Here is a 20,908-nt window from a genome sequence, read left to right as displayed (position 1 = left end):
GTTCCCCGGAGGCAAATCTCTGACTTTGAAACCTCGCTTGGCCAATGGGACGCCCTCCTGCGTGTCCCAGAACTGAAAGGGCTCGATGGAGAGAAATCTTCTCCACATCCTCAAATGCCTCTGCTGTGGAGTTAATATCCATTGTAGAGAACTTCTTAAACCACCTAACAGAATTAAATGGAAAATTCTCCTCCTGCTTCAGAATTTGATAAATCTGTGCAAATTCTATAGGAAGATTATCTTTCTTTCTTGAATTCTCTAAGCGTTTTCCATAATTCATTGATTGGCTATCATTCTGAAGGATCCTTCACAAGTTTAAACAGATAGAGATAGACACTGAGTTGGTGTAAAATGTCATAGCTAAATCAGTAGGGTTATTAAAAGTTATACCAGCCAAGGATGTTCCCCCAGTGAGTTAAGGGATTCTTAGACACACATTCGTCTCTGGGGTAGAACACAGCAATTGTTCAAACGATGCATGGCAGCACTACGCAACAGTCTAGGACAGGAAGTGAAGATGCCTGTATCCAGTAGAAACTGCAAGTGGCCCTGATAGCAGGTGGAACCTCTACATGCTACTGTAGAACAAGTGTTAAGATTCAGTCGCTGAAATATTCGATCAGACCAGAAATGTGCAAAGAGTGAAGAAGCAGCAAGATGGTTGTGATGATTACATGATTTTACAAAGGCCCAGTATCTGATGGCCTGCCAGGCTGCACTGGCTGGAGATATACGAATGTCTTCAACACCAATAAACTTTAGGTCTGGGCTTGTGATCACAAAAGAGCACTGTTAATGCAACCTTATTTGGACCAGTATATTTTATAAATGGAATAGCCCCAAAATGCGTGATCGTCTGGTAAGACTGCCATAGAAAGTTCACTAGCCTAAGTGCAAAAACCTACTGGATATTTTGCTCACTGATCTTTTAAAAAATAAAAATTAAAAAAAGGCTAATGGCCCCAAGCAAGTGGGTAATTCAGCTGTCCCTTTATCTGGTGCACACAACCTGCAAGTTCTTGGAAGATAAAGACAATTCAAGTTGCTAGGTTAGGGTAGAGCAGCTCGGAATGGCTGGGTCTTGGAGCCAGCACAACATGCTGGAACAGAGCCTAAATTCAGGGGATGTTTACTCCTAGGATTGGAGCAGCTTAAAAGAACCTGTCAAGCTGTGGTTGTTTTTAAAAAGTTCCATCACCTTTTATATCCCCTTGTGGGCTGGTAAACAATGGGCTGAAATGTGGTCCCTTCCCATTCAGCGATACAGGGTATGGGATTCATAAAGAGCAGCCTTGTGGTTTTTTGCTGGAAGCTTCTTGCAGAGAAATACAGTTGAGCTTCTCAGGTAACTGCATGCACCAGCCCTATGGTGAGCCCTGGGCTCACATGCTAGCTGGTGATTAGTGGAACCTCCTTTTAAAAATCACTGTCTGATATATTTTTTTTTCTTTCTTCCTCAAATATGTGGACAATCCTGTCCGACCCAAAGTATCTCTAGCACTAAGAACAATATTTTGCATTCTGTGTGGATTTAAAATACATACATATGCGCCACCCAAATCTGCTGCTGTTGCTTCTAAAGTGTCTTAGAGTCAGGTCTAAGTGAGGATAAGTTGCACCAATGAAGTAGTGAACTCTGGGAGAATGGGTCCTCCATGTTGTGACAGGTCACCCTAGTGCTTGTTATCTGCTATGTTAAAATTCGTCCATCATGTTTTGCTTCTTATCCCGCTGAACAAGAGACCCTATAAATGTGTCTGCGCAGCGTCAGCCAGGTATAAAGAGACGATCAGGGCTTCTGTGAGGCAGGGAAGTGCTTTACAGCAAAATGAGGTTGGCTTGGCTCAGACAGCAGGACTGTGACAGAGCTGGGAATAGTACCCCGGAGTCCCAGCTGTTACTGTTGTGCCTTCCTTACTCCTTCCCTTTGACACTTCCAGAAAAGCAACTGAAATTGGTTTGGAGTAGCAGTGAGTGAGTGAAATTGACTTGAGTAAATCAAATCAGTGAATGCTATTACTTTGTATAGTCCCCTTTTCTGACCCTAACCATGCTTGATGCACATATTGTTCCACTTGACGCCAGTTTGGATTGCTATGCTTTGTGTGTCTGGGGAGGGTTACCTGGTTTGCTGAAGAGCTGGCTGCATTTCAGTGCTGGGTGGCATGATCACTGTCTAGCTTGAAAAGCTCCTTGGGATAGTTCAGGTTGACAGGGGCAGAAGATGTGGGTGTAAGATGTGAACTGAAGCATTCTGTGAACTGAAGCGTGGCCTTGGTAACTTATTACAAAGTGGGACTTCGTTACGGGTCCCATCAGAACTATAGCAAGATTGTATAGCTCCTTTAAATATAATCCTGCTTTAAAGGATAAGGAATCCCTTTTTAAACCCCAATAAAAAGCCGCTGCTAGCTTCTCAGCATTAGAGAGAGACTCCTGACTCTTGTCACTGGAAGGGGTGAGCAATAGGGTGTGTATAACGGTTGTTTCTGGTGCATTTGAATCAAAGCCATATCAGCTTGATTTTTTTTTTTTCAGGGCCAAATCCTCAGCTGGCATAAATCAGTGTAGCTCTGTTGACTTCAGTCGAGCAACATTGATCTACACTGGCTAGGGATCTGGCCTCTCGGGGCTCCTCAGAATCTAGATGTGCTTCTCAAAGTAGCATTGGATTTGTTCCACTCTGGCCTCCCCAGCGTGAGAGCCATTTCCAAGTCTCCAGTTCTCCATGCAGCAAAGGAGCAGCAGCACAGGATCAACCGCTCTCGCGGGAGGCTCGGTGCTCTCAGCCTATAGGAGAAGATTTTTGAGAAAGGGAAAGCGTTGCCTAGCCAGTAGCCCAAGGGTGGGCAAACTACGGCCTGAGCTGTTTTAAGCCGGCCTGTGAGCTCCCGCTGGGGAGCGAGGTCTGGGGCATGTCCCACTCTGGTGCTCCAGACGAGGCACTGGGTCGGGGTCCATACCACGTGGCTCCCGGAAGCAACCGCATGGCCCTGCTCTAAGAGTCGGGGGCTGCTCCACGCATAGGAGCTGGAGAAGGGACATGCCATTGCATCCGGGAGCTGCTTGAGGTAAGTGCCACTTGGCACCTGCACCTCTGAGCCTTTCCCCCTACCCCAGCTCTGATCCCTCTCCTGCTCTCCAAACCCCTCGATCCCAGCATGGAGCACCCTCCTGCACCCCCCTCCCACACCCCAACCCCAATTTTGTGAGCATTCAGGCCCGCCATGCAATTTCTATTCCCCAATGTGGCCCTCAGGCCAAAAAGTTTGCCCAGCCCTGCAGTAGCCCATACCTCCTGTAGGAGCCCGCAGCAAGGGATATGATGCTCCCAGGAGAAGAGGTCATTTTCGGTAGAGCTGGTCAGAAACCTTTTGATGAAACGTTTGTGTTGGAAAATGCCAATTTGTCACAACAGACACATTCTGTGGAAATTTCGATGAAACTTTCTCAAGTCCAGGGTGGAATTTCGGGGGGAGGGGAGAGACACACAGAATAGCCAGGAGCCCAGTGGTTCGGTTCAAGTCTCTCCTCTCCCTGATTCAGAGCAGGACCTGGATCTCCCACATCCCAGGTAAGTGCTATAACCACCGGGGTATTCGCCACTGTGTGCTGGGTCGGGTTCTCTCTCTTTTTTCTGTTTTAATGGCAAATTTCAAAGGTTTCACTTGCATTGTGAAGTGAAATTAGACCAATGCCAAAACCTCAGCCTTGGTGAAATAGGGACTAGTCTGGCTGGCTGTCTGGTTTGCCACTCGCTCTGGGCTTTTCTCGAGGGAAACTATGAACCCCCCTGTGCGAGCTGCTTCTAAGCTCAGTCCTCTTGGGAAGGATTTTCTGTCTTCCTGGCATTTCCCCAGCACACAGGCCCTCCTGGCAGAATTATCTCCGGGGATGTACAATATTCTGCAGCCAGCCTCCCTTGTTTCTACAGTATGTCAGAATGGCTCCTGAGTGTAATTTACATGGGAGCCAAAGTTGGCTGTGCATCGCTGGGCGGTTGTTACACTTGTCTGTCTGTAGCCTTCCCCTTAAGCTTTATCCTCCACAATGGCCCAGGTCCTGCACTGACATCCAGGGGTTCAGTGTTTTAAAGGCTTTCTCAGTGGTTCGGGTAAGTCTCGTGAACTTGTCCTCTCCAAGCCCTTATTTTTAAGGCGATGGCCATGAGCATTTGAGTGGAGGGTTGGGCAGGTTTGAGTCTCCCACTGTCCCAAATGTGGAAGCGTAGCCCTCCCCGGTGGTTAGAGAAGGAAACCAGCGTCGTTCTCTTCCCTGATTCGCCCACTGACTAGCCCTGTGGCCTCGGGCCAGTTGCTTCCGCTCTTTGTGCCTCCGCCTTCCCCTCTGTAAAACGGGGATGGCAATACTTAGCCACCTCCGTAAGGTGATCTGAAATCCTGGACTCGCAGGGCTACCCAAGGGCAAAGTGTAATAACCTTCCGTAGCCCCCTAGGACATCGTTGTTAGTGCAACATCAACTCCCTCTCCCTCTGCACAGAAGTCTCCCAGGCCCTTGGATAGTGCTGATCTTGGGGCCTTTTGGGAGTGTGTGAGAGAATCTGTATTGTAGGGATTGTCTCCTTCAGGATGAATTTCTGCTCCGTCCCTCCCTTCCCATGAAGAACAATAGAAATAACCAGGGGACAAAGACTCAATCAGAGGCTGTTCTTGTGCCCCAGGAGCATCTTTCCAGTTCTGTGCCTTCTTGAAAAAGTGCCTGCACCTGTCTCTGTGAGCAGAGGCTCGATAAATCCTTTTTCCTTCCCTGCCTGCGGGAGTGCAGCTGTGCTGAGCAGCCCCATCAATAAGAACTGCCCTTAGCCAGAGATGTGGCTCAGCAATCTGTACCGAGCTGGTTCGCTATGGGCTGTTTAACCCTACAGAGCTGCTGATGCATAACCAGCTTTGGCCCCCCAGTGGGTTAGTAACTCCACCGTGATGCAGTCCCAGCCCTAAATGGAGCATTGAGGCCGGTTTTTGATCCATTTGTCCCTTCTTCTTTGTTCTGAAGTGTATTTTACATGGAAGTCAAGGTTGGCTGTGCATCGCAGGGCAGTTGTTGCACTTGACATGGGGCCTTGTTGCTACACCTGAGCCACCGTGGGCTAATTGTCCAGAAAGTCAGGGCCTGTTGTCTCCTAGTCATGAAATAGAAAGGGAGAGTTAGAAGGAGGAAAGATCTGTTGGCCCAAGTTCACCCCCCCTCTCTGCATGATGCTGTGTCCCACTGCAGGGGACGCTCAGGATGTGCCCCCTACTTGCACTCTGTGGCTGTGGGGAGCAAATGCAGGGGAATGCATAATTGTTTGGCTGGTTTATGTCATGCTTTCCCTTTCTCTTTGCGTCCCTAGTTGTGTACGAGCACAGATCCCGGCTCGAACGATCCCTGCAGAAAGAGCGAGGGGAGCACAAGAAGACTAAAGAAGGTGAGTCTCTTGCACAGGCATAGCAGAGGTCGGCAGCAACTCAAAGAGTCTCGCTAGGGAATAACGCACAGCACCTAGAGCGATTTCCACCTTCATAGCACTGTTCAAAGGTTCACTCCCAACATCCTCATGAGGCGGTAGGTGGGAATTATCCCTGCTTGACACATGGGGAAACTGAGGCAGAATGGTTAGTGACTCACCTGAGTCCACAAAGGGAGGAGGTGATGTGAGATTGGGGATTGAAACTCTGGAATGAATGGTTCCTACTCCTGTATTTAGTCCCTGTGTAAGCAATCCGTCTGTCTAGGCTCTGGCATTGACACCTCGGACGTAACGTCTGAGTTCCACAAACCTGTTAACTAAACCCACCACTGGACCATGCCTCTTCTTTTTAAATAGGTAAACTTTACAGCAAAGTGAACTAGCTTGGTCAGTTTCACAAAAATCAATACAGCCATGATAGGTTCAGTGTTTGCAAGGTGCTCTGGAGATGTGTAGCTGCCTAATGCTTCTTAATAGTAATAATAATAATTAATAATAGCATTATTGCAGGCTTTTTGTTATTGACATCGGCTACAGATTGTAAAACCTCCCATTAGCTTGAAATCCAGAGATGAACATGTCTATTTTTAAGACCGTGAAATTGAATAGGAAATAAGACGCAAAGGGGCTAGAGCCTCTATCTCGTAGCACTGAATGCTGGATGGCAGATCACTTTAGCCCTGAATGTTGCTGGCAATTTAACAGCTTGGTTTGTATCTTCAAAGCTGCTATGTGGAGAAATACATCTATCCCTTTTGGTCTCATTCCTAAGCTCCCTGCATTTCTGGAAACGTTGACATGTATCAGCCAAGTTTGTCATGAGTCTGTGGATAAATAGTTGACTCAAATGTTGAATGTCTGTCTTCTAATATTTAGATTTCTTTCATAGTTTGTCAGCGTTGCTCTAGGAAATGAGGCGACTGCCAAAGGGATTGCCGCAGAGCATGCATGGACTCTGAATGGCTCCAGGCTGCGTGCTTTTTGGCTCTTAAGAACACTGGGGAGCTTTTCTCCATGACTGGATCCAGTAGACCATTTATTTCAAGCAAACATAGCATTGGATGCTTGTGGAGTGAAGGACGAGTAGTGCTGTCTTCAGTTAGCTTTCACCACACGCCCCAGTGTCCTGACCAGCTGTACGCTCTGCAATTACTTGGGTAGCCACCTCTTGGAAAGCCATATATAGCAAACCATGTAGTGGTTTGGTGACTGGGGCACAAAGACGTTGGCACGGTTACTCTACCAGGATCTGCGAAGTCAATGCATTAACTCCCTGTGCCCATCCCTTCCCAGGGGGATTTGATTACCATTCTTTGTGTTCTGGTAGCACCTGGGAGTCCCGTTCTTGCACCAGGACCCCCTTGAGCCAGGTGCTGTACAGACATCGATCCAACAGACGGTCCCTGCCCCAAAGAGCTTGTGCACTGAGCTGATGTGCTGCTGTGCCCTTTAAATGGAGGGTAGCAAGTCTGTACAATATTGGGCTAGAGTTTGCTCGGCATTTTGGGGGGTGAAATGAAAAGCTCCACCCCCCAGTGCATCCGTGCAGAGTGGTATGTGCTTGGCTCCCAGTGACACAGCAGTTAGGGTCAGTTCTGTTTCTCTGAAGCTTCTAAGGAAGTTGGGGGTGTAAGTTTCATCGAGCCATTCCTAGCCTAACCAAATACCATAGCCTCTTGCCTGACCAAGATTTGGACCCCTTTGCACTCTACGTGACAAACTTACAATCTAAATAGATAAAGGCTGGTGAAGGGAAACTGAGGCACCACGTCAGGAAATGACTAGTCACAGCAGGTCATTCACAGGAAATAGAACCCAGGTCTCCTGATTCCCAGTTAAGTGCCTTATCCCCTAAGCCACTCTGCCTCCTGGCAGTAGTGATTTACACAGCCTTCTTGGGAGTGAGAGCACAGAGAAGGATTCTTGGAGGGGCCGCTCTCGCAGTGGCGAGGAGAAATCTGAGGCACACTGGTGCTCCCAAAGGTATCACCCCTTTGTCTGTTGCTTCCTAGGAGCTCACTTCTGATCTCACTGTGGCCCTGATGACTCGGCTGGGCAAGGGAGGGAATCTCTGGCTTTAGAACTGGTTGGACAAAGCATGGGTGCTCCTGGCCCTGTGCTGGTCTCTGCAAGCCCACCAATGTGTTATGGGGTTTAACTATTCTGTGTTAACTCCTGCTCCCCTGACGTGGTACCTCAGCAATGAGGGCTGGCACTGTCAGATCCTGGTTGTTTAGGGGAGCTGTCTCTCTTCCCGCAGTGACAGTCCTTTGGAGAATGCAGGGGAACCCTGGTAGTGGGAATTTGGGAGATGCATGAGATCACCAATGCCACGTTCTTCATGGGAAGGCCTTTCTTATTTGTGTGTTTGATTCAGAGGGAGGAGCATGCGGGAACACACCAAATAATTGAATCCCTTTCCCAATTCCAATGATAGATCTACAATACCGTGATCGGATCTAGTTAGCACCAAGGTGGAGTGCGAAATTCACCTAACCTCCCATCCTAAGAAGAGGATGCAGTGTAGCAAATAAATGATACACCCTCATGAGGCTTGCAGGAGCCAGTGCTTCCCCGTTGGCTGGTGCAGACAGGACTGAACGCAGTGCTTTTTATGCCTGTCTACTGGAGCTCGGTTGCACATGGAAATGTGTGTATCTGGCTTTGCTGTACACTTATTTACATCAAAGTATCAACCAGGCAGCTTAATTAGAGGCCCAAGCACTGGGATATCGGGGGATGCTGCAGAGCAGGACAACAATGAGGTGCGTTATGTGTTGTCCCAAGACTGGACTAATGGGGGATGCTGCAGATCAGGATTGATGGATATTGCTCGAAGCAGGCAAGGGGACACAAGCCCGGAATAGCAGCTTGGTGCTGTAGGGCCCCGTTGAGGTGCAGTGACGGAGCGGAGTGGGCCCTGAAGGGAGGTGAGCGGTCATGGGAGTTTGAGGAGGCCAGATACAGCAATTGGGTCCCTCGCTTGGCATAAGCAATGAAGCCTCAGGAAAGGACAGGCCATTTTTTCAAAGGGCTTTCTGGATCTAATGCAGCTATGCTTTGTTTTCCTTAATCATAGACACTGTTATCTTCACGTTTTGCCTTTGCAGTGGGTTAAGTTGAGTCTGTTTGAATCATTTTATTATGATTTGTTTTATGGTAGTGCCTAGGGATCCCGATCAGGTGCTGTACATGCAGTGCAATGACATTTCCTGCCCTAAGGAATTGACAGTCCAGCCTTCCTATGTAAATCATGTCTGAGAGAGGATGAGATGTCCCAAGGTTCTCTTTGGACTCTTGGAGCCAGCTTTGGCTCACTGTGGCTAGTGCTCACCAGCCAGCCCTTGGGGAAATTTGTGTGCAGATAAATCGGTTTGTTGTAAATGCATTGCCTCCTCCACCTGTGTATGCTGCAGCTTGCCACTGATGTTCTCCTTCAAGCCCCACCGCCGTGCTGGGAGAAATGCCACTGTGTAGCTTTAAAATGTATTTCTCACTAGCATCTTTCGTCTCAAAGGACCCCAAAGAATTGCGCAATCTTTGCACCCACTGAAATGCAGCCATGCCTGGGGTGCAGAGTGGCAGCGATCTAGAACACTATACTGTAGTGGGAAGAAGGGAAATTTTGGCCAGGACAGCAGAGCGGACAGGTTTAATGGAAAGTACTACATGGTCTTTGATTGCACAGAGCAGACAGGACCTCAGTGTTCTTTAAGTCTCTTAAAAGCTTCTGCATTCCATCCGGCTGGATCAGCCTTTTGCCCAGTTAGGAGTTTTTCTCCTTCTGAAAATTATAAAACAGATCCTTGTAAATTCCATCCAATTAAACTCTCTTCTTTTTCAATTCTAGATTTTTTGGTGTATAAATTAGAAGCTCAAGAGGCACTCAACAAAGAGAAGGTAGGTACAGTATGTTCCTGTGTGTGTTAGAGAGAGAGAGGGAGAGAGATCCTTTCAGTATTTCCACAGTTGCACAGCAACATACATTGGGCATGATGCTGGCATTAGAGTTTTGGGCCAGTAGGTATCCCATCAGGATGAATCCTGGGTCACTTCATATTAATGGTCTAAGGGCTTGTCCATGTGAATGTTTAGTTCCTGGCAAGCTGTGGTGTGAATCCATCCCATGCTAGCCTGCTGTGGACTAAGTGTCCATGTGGACCCTGCTGACTTGCGTTAACACTTTGAGTTTGTCTACATGGGGGCATACAGAAAAATTAATCCAAATTTTTTAAAGGTGTGAATTTGAACTGGATTAGTTAAACCTCATTAACATCTGTGTGAACAGCTTCATTCAGAATTAAAGTGGCCTTAATTCAGTTTATTTGAATTCATTTCCAAAATGAATTAAACTAAACTGAATTATTAAGGCCACCTTAATTCTCAATAACAGCATTCATATTGGGATTTAATGTGGTTTAACTAATTCACTTCAAATTCCTATCTTTAGTTAATTCAGATTAATCTTCCTGGATGTTCCCATGTAGACAAGCCCAAACTGTTAACGCGCATCAGCAGGGTCCATATGGCCAGTTAGTCCGCAGCAGATTAGTGCATAGTAGATTCACATCCCAGCTTGCTGTGAACTTGTCTACACAAACAATTAGTCTTATGTGAATAAGGGTCTATTTCAACTCAGTTGGGAAGGAAAAAAGAACCGTGTCTCTCTGGGGATGTTGCTAGCCCAAGTCCCTATTGTTTGTCCAGATCTGTAAATGGCAAACTGAATGACTGGACTTCTAGCCTCCGTGGCATCATGGAGTCCTGTTTAACTGCCTATTGGCAAAGGAAAGGCCAGTTGTCTTTGTATTGGACAGAATTCTATTCACCTGAGAAACAAAGCATAGGGACAGCACAGAAGAGAGAGGAACTATACTGCAGAGAAGCTGTGGACACTGTCACTGCGATGGAGGTAAATGGTTTCTCCTGGGGTGGGTGGAGCACGGCAGCAGAACGGAGTCAGGGAGATCATGAGTAGCAACAGCCTGCAGCCCCGTCCCAATGGGAGATGGGTGTTTGTCACTAACAATGTGCATGTTTAAATTACCAGCTACCTGGTGCAGAGAGCCGGAGCAAAAGAGTGCGTTATTCAGCCTATCGTAGCAGAGTTGATAGGCTTTACAGCCAACCCCCGTCTGCCAAAAGGAGGGGGGGTCTTTTTCCCTTCGGTGGTGGGGCGAGGGCATCTTTCTTTGGAGATGGGAGTCCTTTGTCATCATATTCATAGCCCCTGACCCTTTGCAAAACAGAGAGCTTTGCATAACTGATGGCTGTTGTTCACTGCATGTGATGCTGTGTGACCAACAGCAATGAAAGTGTCAGTGCTGCTGAATTCAGGCAGAACTTTATTACTCGAGTCCCTAGGAGCCCAGATAGTTCAGCGTTTGCATCTGATTTTCACAGACTTCCTATTGTCTCTATTTATGGGGCTGAAATAATGCAAGATTGGTCCCATTCCAGGGTTTTCAGCCCCATAACTACTCTTTGTGGTGTTAAATCCAGACAGCTAGACGTGCAAATGCTAGAGCCCCTCTTCATTTATATCCTCACTGCAGTTTGCCAAGTGCCATGAATACAGCAGCACAGAAAACAAAGGGGAACCTTTTATGGTTAAGTAGTATATTCAGTTTTAATGAAGAAGTTAATAGGGTGTACTGGTGAGATACTCCTGTGAATGTGAAGAGCATCTACAGTTACTGGGGAGAAAATGACAAGGAATCTTTATCCTCATGCTTCAGGGCTGGGGTCAGGAAGAAATGCATCCCTAGGGTAACTCACTCACTTTAGATTATAGGACTTGTTACTCCTTCCCCGAAACATCTGAAATTGGTCACTGCTGGAAACTGGGCGCCAGACTAGGTGGAACATTTAATCGGTTTCATTGTGACTGCTAAATACCACGCAGTAATGGAATTCGAATAGTAGATATACTTGCTGAATAGACTGATGGCTATGCAGCTCCATAGCAATTGTGTCCCTGAAACTCATTTGCTGGTAATATTTTGTGTCCCATTGAATATGTAATTTGAGTTGTGGGTTAGAAGATTGCAACAACTATGCACTGTGCTTAGTTTGCAATTCCATGGTGCTGCCTGTGATCTGTACCGGGCTACTTAAAGCTGCCAAATACAGATCTGAGCAGAGATGCTTGTGAAAAGGCAACAATTCTGCATCTTGTTCACATCCTGCACCCTGCAAGCTCCGAGTTTTCACAGGGAAAAACAGAATCTGGGCCCTGCCTTCTGGGTCTTGGGCCTTGTCAGCACACTAACTGCACTGGTTTGGTTAAAATTGAGTTGGTTTAAAGCAGTGCAAGCCATTCTCTGGTTACGTGGTTTATCGGTAAACACATGGTTTATAACTGGTAGCTGTACCCATATCCAGGAGTTTAAACTGGTGCAGTAAAACCAGCGCAAAGATTGGTTTTTAGTTAAATTGGTGTAACTTTCACATGTAAGGGAGGCCTTAGGGTTTGTGTTGTCTGTCTCTCCCCTGCGGCTCATTAACAAGAGCCCTCATCCCAGTTCCCAGGGAATTCTCTCCTTTATAAAGCTCCAGCCCATTGTGCTCTGGTGAGAATCACTGGTCAGTGAGAATTACTCTGTATTTACACCAGAGGAATGAGAGCAGAATCCTGCCCCTTAATTTTAATTAACTTCCCTGTCTGCATCTCAGTGCATGTGCTCGGGAGCCAGATTCTGATCTTACTTACACTGGTGTAACTCCATTGAAGTCAGTGGAGTTACTCCAGTTTTACACCACTGTGAGCGCAGAATACAACCCTTGATTTTCTTTAAACTGGAAAAAATTCCTTGAAACCAATATTTTTTTGTGAAATGGGCGGGTTCGATGAAACACCTGCACTGAAAAACTTTTGGTTTAAAAAAAAAAAAAGTTTCCAGTTGCTAAAGTCTCTCATTTCAGTATTGTCAAACCAGAAAGTTCTGAGGTTTTTTTGGTCTCGAAACAACTTTTCACATAGAAATGTTAGTAAATTTTGCACTAAAAACATTAGTCAAAATCAAAATTATCAAAAAGAACCATTTTGATTAACCCAACCAAAGGGATGTTTTTGGATTTTTGGTTCACAAAATTTTCAAGCTTTCAAGTTTTTGTCCAATTTGTGATTGTATTTTTTTTTCCTTTTTTTTTTTTTTAAATGTCAAAAAGTCTTATTGGACAGGAAAACTGTTTCCTGCCCAGACTACACGAGTAGTTCAGTTACTTTAAACTAATCCATTCTAGCAGCACTCACTGAGAAGTGACCCTTCTTAGGTTAAATGGATGCAACGCTTAGTCTTATACAGGAGACCAAACATCATGGGCACTGACTTGCATGTACTTTTAATGGTATGATTATGTAGCCACACTGATGTTGGTGCGTGGTTTTGATCTGCCTCTTTATCTTCTGCATTCTAATGTCTTTATAATATTTGTTACAGCAAGATTCTATGAACAGATATGGGGCCCTCAGTTCACAGCATAAGATACTGAAGGTAAGTCAGTGCATGACTCCTCCTCTTTGACTGGTGAATACTCTCTGTGCCTGGGTTATACCATGGATCTTGACCCCTATTGGGTCACAATAGGAGGACATGTTGGAAACATTGCAACAGTCATTTTCCCCTCGCTTTGAACCTCTCCACCTTTCACAAAAGGTTTGACTAGCACACAGGTGCGGGGAGACTGTGCTGTCAAGTGGTTAGAGCAGCAGAACTGGGGGCTCTTGGCTTCCAGTCCCATTTCTACCAATGACTTGCTGCATGATCTTGGGAAGTCATTAATATCTGTACCTCTGCACAATGGGAATACTACAGTCATCACCGGAGCATGTTCAGGACTCTACCGGGGTCTGCGTGTTGAGTGAGGGGTGGGGCAGTAGCTCTTTGTCAGACGAATCTGGCTTTGCAGCATCAAATGTGAGGGGGGGAACACAAATTTCCACAAGTTTTTAGACAAAAATATGAAATGGGCCTTTTGTCAAAATTTCGCCCAAAAGAACCAAAACTGGAGGAGGGGGAATTGTACGCAACACAGCAGGGCCTCCTGTGAAACAAGTCGCGTCTTGCACAGGCCTGTCTGGGAGCAGAACTTTCCCAGGACAAATGTCCCATTGTCTTTTTCTACACTTGGCTTGACCCTCTCCATCACCCCCCCTACCCACTATCCCATTCTACCTGGACCCTGGAACACTCTCTGCCTTCCCATTTGAGAGGGGAACAAGTACAAATGTTCCTTGGTGCTGTTACTGCACCTCCCATCTGCAGATTTCAACCTGCTTCACAAATGGGAGGGAATTAAACCTTACAGAATCCCTGCCAAGTAGACAATATCCCCCCCTTCCACTGAGGGGAAACTGAGCCCCTCTTCTGGCTTCCTAGAGGAAAGGGCGCATATATGAGAGATGCCACCAGCTTGACTCAGGGGCTGCTGCCCCCTCTGTATCTGCGTGTGATGAACATTTGTAACAGGAAATGAGGCTCATGGTGGAAGGTGCAGGGCTTTCTCCACAAGTAGCAGAAGCCTGTATCTGGATTCCTGTTGTCTCATCAGCGATGTGATTTCTCATGACTCTTTGCATCTCGAGTGGAGACTGAATTTTTTTTAAATGTTCATCAGAAGAATGCACATCGTCACCATTTACTGTCTGCAAAGGAAAAGAGCTGGATTCGAATGAAAGGGATTTGTAGACCAGGACCTCCTGACATTGCCATACACTGGGAACTTGCAATGAATGGCATTTTCCTAGCACTCGTGGTACGGGGCATATATTATTTACCTCTTCATTTTTCTCAACTGATATTCGCAGAGCTGCTTTGTAAGCCATGAGAGAACTGTTTATTTTGTAATGCATGTCTCCAGATGTTGTCCAGAATTAAAATTGCAGCTGGCAGAGAGGTCTCAGGCACCGCACTGAGCAGGAAAGTAAATGTGGAGGTCTTGCGCTGTATTCTACATGGCACAGATCAGTGATTCTCAACCTCTCCAAGACTAGATGTCTTTCTAAAGGATATAGTCTTGCTCAGCTGCAAATTGAAGGGCTTGATGTAGGGAACACTGAATGAAGTTTTATGATAGATCCATAATACATCTTAAATACTTTATGGCTTCCATTACCATAATATCTGAGCACTTCACAACACCTCTCTGAAGTAGGAATGGATTAGCTCCCTCCCCTTTTTATACATGTGGGAAACTGAGGCACAGAAAAACTGAAAGACTTTACCCAGGTCACACAGGAAGTCTGTGGCAGAGCTGGGAATTGAACCCTGGCTGCCAGCTAGTGCTCTAACCACTGGACCATCCTTCCCACAGGTCAGATCTTTAAAATCAGTCTTTGGTCAGCAACCCCAAAACTTGCTCTGCAATCCACTATGTTTAAAATAAAATAAATAAATAAATAAATAAGCAACATTGATCCAAGGCTAATAAAATATCAGTGTAATTTAATTCAAGATGCATCTCTTCACGAATTCCTTTTTAAATTAAATTTAGTAAAAATTAATAGTAAAAATTTAGTTTTATATTAAGTCAATCAATTATTTTAATGTAAGAAAGTAATCTAAAACTATATGTGGCTGAAATCACATTAAAAAGGAACCTATGTGAGTCCACTGTGAAATGTATTAGAGAAGGATTGCAGCTAAAAGTGCTAATTAATTCTCGTTAATGTGAAATGTGAGCTTGCTTGCAGTACATCACTTTCTCTGTTCTTGGTGCAATGCACTATTCAGTGTGTTCTCAACCCGGTGTGTGCCCATTCCACAGCAGAGAGGAGTCTGCTATAGTTCTCAGTTACTGGACTTTGGCTCAAATTGTAGAGTGTCATGGCTCAATTCCTGCTCACAACCAGGACGGTGGTGGTCATGCTTCTGCAACAAGTGGCATTGGCTCATTCTCCAGGTTTAAACTTGTTCCTGTATTTTTGTCTATAGGAATTTGGTGAACCTGAAGCTGAAAGCAGTGGTCAGACCTTCTGGTTAAGACCTTCTGTCTCTGGCTCCAAACTTGCCACTGGCTTCTATCTCGCTTGCTGAGTTTATGCTCGATGCCTTTTTCCACACATTGGAACATGTCACACTCACTCATGCAGTTGCTTTTAGACTCGTAGACTTTAAGGTCAGAAGGGACTATTATGATCGTCTAGTCTGACCTCCTGCACAATGCAGGCCACGGAATCTCACCCACCAACTCCTGTAACAAACCCTTAACTTATGTCTGAGCTGTTGAAGTCCTCAAATTGTGGTTTAAAGACTTTGAGGTGCAGAGCATCTTCCAGAAGCTATGGACACTGCAAACCTGTTGGAGCTGTTGAGGGACCCACTTCCACGCTGCTCCTGTAACTTGAGAAGTCCTTCTGCGCTCATAAAATGAACCATGTGCCGTGTATGCCAGACTTCTGGCTTGGTACACTGCAGTGTGTGAATACTTGGTGTACTTGTAAAGGGTAGAATGGCAGCCAAGACTCCTGGCTTCTCTCCCTAACATTGACTGAGGTTTCAGGCAAGTTATTTAACCTCGCTGCCTCACTTTCCCTGTTTCTTGATGTTTCCCACTTTTGAGTTACAAGCCTTTTTAAACAATTAAGTTTGCTCTAAGCAGAATATTTTTCCAGAGGCTGATTTGTGGCTGACCAATCCCCTGGAGCATGCAAGTTTAAATTACTTTGGACCCCTCGTAAGCCTTGTGTTCACAAACCATTACAGTTCTTTGTAGCTTATTTTTTAAAATGGCAGGCTGGGAAAGATGCTCTTGTGGTGAAGGAGCTGGACAATGGGTATGTCTACACTGCAAAAAAAAAAAAAAAAAGTTTCACTCAGGTTGGTTAATTCGAGTTAACATAGCAGTAAGGACACAGCAACTCCATTAGCAGCTTGGGTTAAAGCCCATAGAGCAGCCTGGGGCTCAACATGAGCAGCTAATCCTGATTAAACGCCAAGTTGCTATCTCTTCACTGCTATTTTAACTCAAGTTCGCTAACCCAAGTTAAGGACACACCTCTTTTGCAGTCTAGATAGACCCTGCCACTCTGGAGATCTGGGTTCAGTTCCTAACCCTGCCACAGACTCCCTGGGTGACTTGGGCAAGTCAATTAGTCTTTCTTTGCTCAGTTCCCTATCTCTGTAAAATGGAGATAGTAATCCTTCCTTCGTCTGTCTAGATTGTAACTGTTTGGGGCAGGAACAGTCTCTTCTCTATACAGCACTTACATAATGGGGTTCAGATCTCAACTGGTGCCTCCAGGTGCTACTGCAGTACAAATCCTAAATCAGCATTGGGACAACTCTGTGGATCCTGGGATACTATTTTCATCCATACTATATGTACGTGAGGACCTCCGTGGCATCTCTCTCTTTACCTTATTGCTCTGAGTAAGATTGTTCAGCAGGAGACAGTTTGTGCTATGGACTTCCCACAGATCTGAAGGCCCCATAAAAGTATGTCCCATTGTTACATGAAGCAGCGAGGATGACTCTAAGCACTGATGGCATTTTAAAAAAATCATTTAAGGGAAACAAATTGGAATGATTGCTGCAGCCCTGCAGAGTTATTGTATTGAAAGGCCAGGAGTTCACCTGCGAGCCGGTCAATTTATATATGTAATTGGTGCTGGCAAACTAAGTGTGGAAGGACTCCATGGGTTACTATGGGAAACCAAAAGGAGGTGAATTCTGGTTCACTGGGTTTGAGCAAAAGGATGTCTTGACATGTTTTGTTCTCTAGTGTGGGGAGGGCAGGGAGACGGAGTCTGTTTTCAAATTATTCACCCTGCATTTTTGAAACTCCACTCCCCATGAATCTCATTAGGACCCCTGGTCCCAGTGCCCTCGCCTTTGTCTGGAGCAGAACTGATATGTGGACTGTTGGCCGTACATGTCCCCCATGGGTTAGATTGAGGCAGCAGATGTGGGACTCCCTCCAGCTCCGAGCCGTCTGTACTAGTGGAGAGGGGGTCCCTGCAAGGGGTTCTCTAGCAGTTTTGGTGCAGTGGGGGAAAGCAGCTAGCAGGTTTTCAGAAGGCAAACCCAAAAGAGAGAACAAAGGAACAAATAGATTCCCCATTCAAAACCTCAGTGTGTGTGCGCTTGGCAGGCAACATCGGGACACAAAATGGCGGCGGGAAGGGGAATTTTGTCCTGTTTAAAGGTGCAGGAATCGGGAAACTTGGCTTAGCAGATCAAACTACACACACCATGGAAACCTCTTCTGTCTTTCCGTGTAACGTCCCGCAGTGTGGCAGGAGCTCTGGAAAGGACGTCTGGATTGGCGCAGTGTGCCACATGCATATGGTAAGGGAAGGTCATGGTCTTTGGCTAGAATGTTGGGTGAAATCCAGAACCATGTGCCAGACCAATGAAAACGGAACGTAATGCAGCAGGAGGCCACGTGGGGTGAGGAGCGTCTCCAAGAAAACACATGTTAAATCCATTGGCCGGTTGGAGACTTTGGGACAAATAACAGCACTCCCTCCTGGTTAACGTGCACCATGCGCTGCGCTAGGATGGGTGGCTTCCATGGAGAGTCTCCAGTTATTTCTTCCCCGTACTGTTACTCAGAACCGAGAAGTTTTTTTCCTTGCTTTCTCAGGTCCCTCCTCCCCCAAATCCCTCCCTCAGTGAGGGTTAGAAACTCTGTCCTTAATGTGTCTGGAATTGTTTGGCATCTGACTACAGGAACCAACTTCAAGAGGAATCCTCCACTCTCTACCCCGGGGGAAAAAGAGGGCAAAGAATCCCTGAAAACAGATCTCCTCCTCCCCTCTATCAGCCTCCAGTGAGATGACAGTGAGAAGTGCAGGAGGTGGTCTGCTTTTGTTGGCAGTAATATGGAGTTTTCTGGGTTTAAAGGGCCAGGTAGTTTTGTGGCTTGCTGCCGTTTTCATAATGGGTATGAGCCAAAAGCCTGGATCCAAATCCCCCATCCCGAGCTCTCAGGAGTTCCTAGTCCCATATGGGAACTTCACGGCCCCAAGCATCACCCAGGTCAGCGTTACTTGGTGGTTGGAACACATCAGAGGACTGAATGAAACAAGCGGGTGGGTCACAGTCCCGGATCCCATCGGACACGCTTTGACAGCCTGACACCCACCGCCGTGAGTGGCTCTGACTGACTGACTGACTGGCCTTCACAGCCTCAGCCGAGAGGCCAGGATTGTGTGGCGCGTGGAGGCTCAACCCTCTCACCTAGACAGGTGTCCTTCCAGCTCCAGGGCATGTGTGTAAAGTAGAGGGTGTGGGTGACGCTTGTGTCTGGGGACCGAACAGATGCCTGCAGGAGTGGGTGGGTGAGATTCTGTGGCCCGCATTGTGCAGGAGGTCAGACTAGATGATTATAATGGTCCCTTCTAACCTTAATATCTATGAATAGTCCAGGCCTGTGAGATTGCACTAAAATAATGCTGTCTGGGTGGTCAGCACTGGAAATAGGCCAGGAAATAGCATTGCATAGTGGAGCTGAGGGCACTTCAGCATCCGGTGTGGCTACTGCAGGGCATGGGGCTGTTACTCTGTAAACTATTCTAGCATGTGTCTAGGTGGGGAGAGGGCCAGGGAAAATACAAGCGTGGAATGGACTTTTGGCTTCGACTCTATTCCTGGGTGCCAGGGGGACTTTGGAGATGGGGGCATGAGGCTGAGGTGGGCTGCAGAGAGGGCCCTGTACTGGAGAGGTGTGATAAAGATGGGACTGCAAATGCATGCATTGGCAGTGCTTTGGAAACGTCCCAGCGGAGGGGATCAAACAGCCACGGGGGGGATTTGCACCAACCCTGAGTGTTGCTTTTTCACCCCCCCCATTCAGAACCAGCATGAAGATGTCAAGAAACAGCTGCTTGACCTGCAGCTACAGCAGAACAGTTTGAAACTAGAGCATCGCAAGACGCTGGAGACCCACAGCCAGAAATACGCCCAGCTGCAGCGGGAGAAGGAGAGTGAAGTCACGGGCTTGCAGGGTGAGTGCGGCGGGAGCTGGGCCAGTGGGAGTAGAAGGCGCGACTGATGGCCTGGGTGTGGGAGAGGGTGACCTTCCGCCTGTGAGCTCCTGCTAGTTCCCTTCTGCAACTGCCAGAAGGATCCTGAACAGAGTACAGGCTAGTTGGGCATGCGTGTATGAGGGAGGAAGGGGAGGGAGACCGGGTCAGTAGAGACAGAAAGCTCTTTAATGGTCTATATTGAGTGAGTTTGGGTCTCAGTCTGGTTCCCAGTGTCCATAGTGCGCACCATCCCCCATTGGCAGTCTGAGCCGAGAGGCCAAGGACTGAAGAGTTCAGGCTCCATGAACTGCCTCTCACCGCAGGAGGTTCGGGATGCATCCTGTTGGCATGGGACCGTGGGGAAGCTTGCCTTGCTGCCAGCCATGCAGAAACTGTCCTGTGGGTAAACAGAAGCTGTTGGCCCCAGGGTTCTCACCCGCAGAGCTGGGCGAATAACGGAGTTTCTGGCTTGCTGGCTATTTCGAAAATGTGTTTTGGGTCGAACACGACGTGTCATGCGACCCGAAGCAAAAGGCTTGGTCTCGATTTTTTTGAGTGGGTTTTACGCCTTTTTGGATTTTTAAAACGAATGAAAGTTGAAGTCTCAAACCGAAAAGGAGTTTTGACTTTCTTAATTTGGGGTGGTTTTTTTGGTTTTGGTTTTTGTTTTACACGAACCATTTGGCGAAACGGACACAAAATCACAAAATGTTTCGACGTCACCACATCTGCATTTTTCACTGGGGCGTAGGGGAAGTTTTGGCTGAAACATGTTGCCCAGCATCAATCATGAGCCCTAACTAAGCTTGAAGCGAATCATAGGGAGCCTGGTTACGGTCTTCTGAGTAGAATTCTGCCCACGGGTGGCCCCACTAGTCTAAGTGATGAGTGTTTTAAGTTCAGCACAAGTTGTATGGGAGTCACATGGCCCCTGTGTTAGTGAAGTCTCCAAACTGCCTGGAACGGGCAGGACAGTACTGAAATTCCACACTTCCCTCTTTTGGGTCTTGGTATTGCTACCACACCCCTCAGCATGGTATCTGGGCCCTTGTTCTGTTAGCCAGAGTCCTCATGGTGCTGCATGGTGAGACACTGACACAGTAGAAGGGAATGGCTTGCTCTGGAGGATCCTAAGGGTTGTCCAAATCCAAAATCGGAGGCATTGAAGTGCTATTGTGCTCGCCAGTGTGTTGCCCATGTGGCATGAGCTTCTGCTGGAGCAGAAGGATAGAAACACACTGGGGGTGGTCTAGCTGGGATTCTCCATGCCTGTGTCCCACGGTACACCTGTGTGTACCTACTTTCTCCGAGCACCTCCTGCATATCAACATCTGAATTCTCGCCTCACTGTTCTCCTCTGAGAAGCTGAAGGCTGAGCCCCCATGTTCTTTCTCTCCCGACTCCAGTTTCCCATCTCTTGCTTCACAATTGGCGGTTTGATGAACTGCATGTGCTGAGTTTGGTT

The 20,908-nt window shown here is 46.9% G+C and overlaps 1 protein-coding gene across 1 annotated transcript in view; it reads left to right on the top strand.

Moving 5' to 3' along the window:
* LOC119845152 (Golgi integral membrane protein 4-like) overlaps nucleotides 1–20,908 on the top strand; it is a 74,433-nt gene that overhangs the window by 14,841 nt on the left and 38,684 nt on the right. The window contains 4 exon segments of the mRNA XM_038377030.2: nucleotides 5,355–5,429; nucleotides 9,322–9,371; nucleotides 12,914–12,967; nucleotides 19,272–19,422. Of these exon segments, the coding sequence (XP_038232958.1) occupies nucleotides 5,355–5,429; nucleotides 9,322–9,371; nucleotides 12,914–12,967; nucleotides 19,272–19,422 (330 nt within the window).

This window comes from Dermochelys coriacea, chromosome 18 (genome assembly GCF_009764565.3).
Source record: "Dermochelys coriacea isolate rDerCor1 chromosome 18, rDerCor1.pri.v4, whole genome shotgun sequence".
NCBI lineage: Eukaryota > Metazoa > Chordata > Testudines > Dermochelyidae > Dermochelys > Dermochelys coriacea.
The sequence above is the reverse complement of the archived record's forward strand: the minus strand, read 5'-3'. Positions and strand labels throughout refer to the sequence as shown.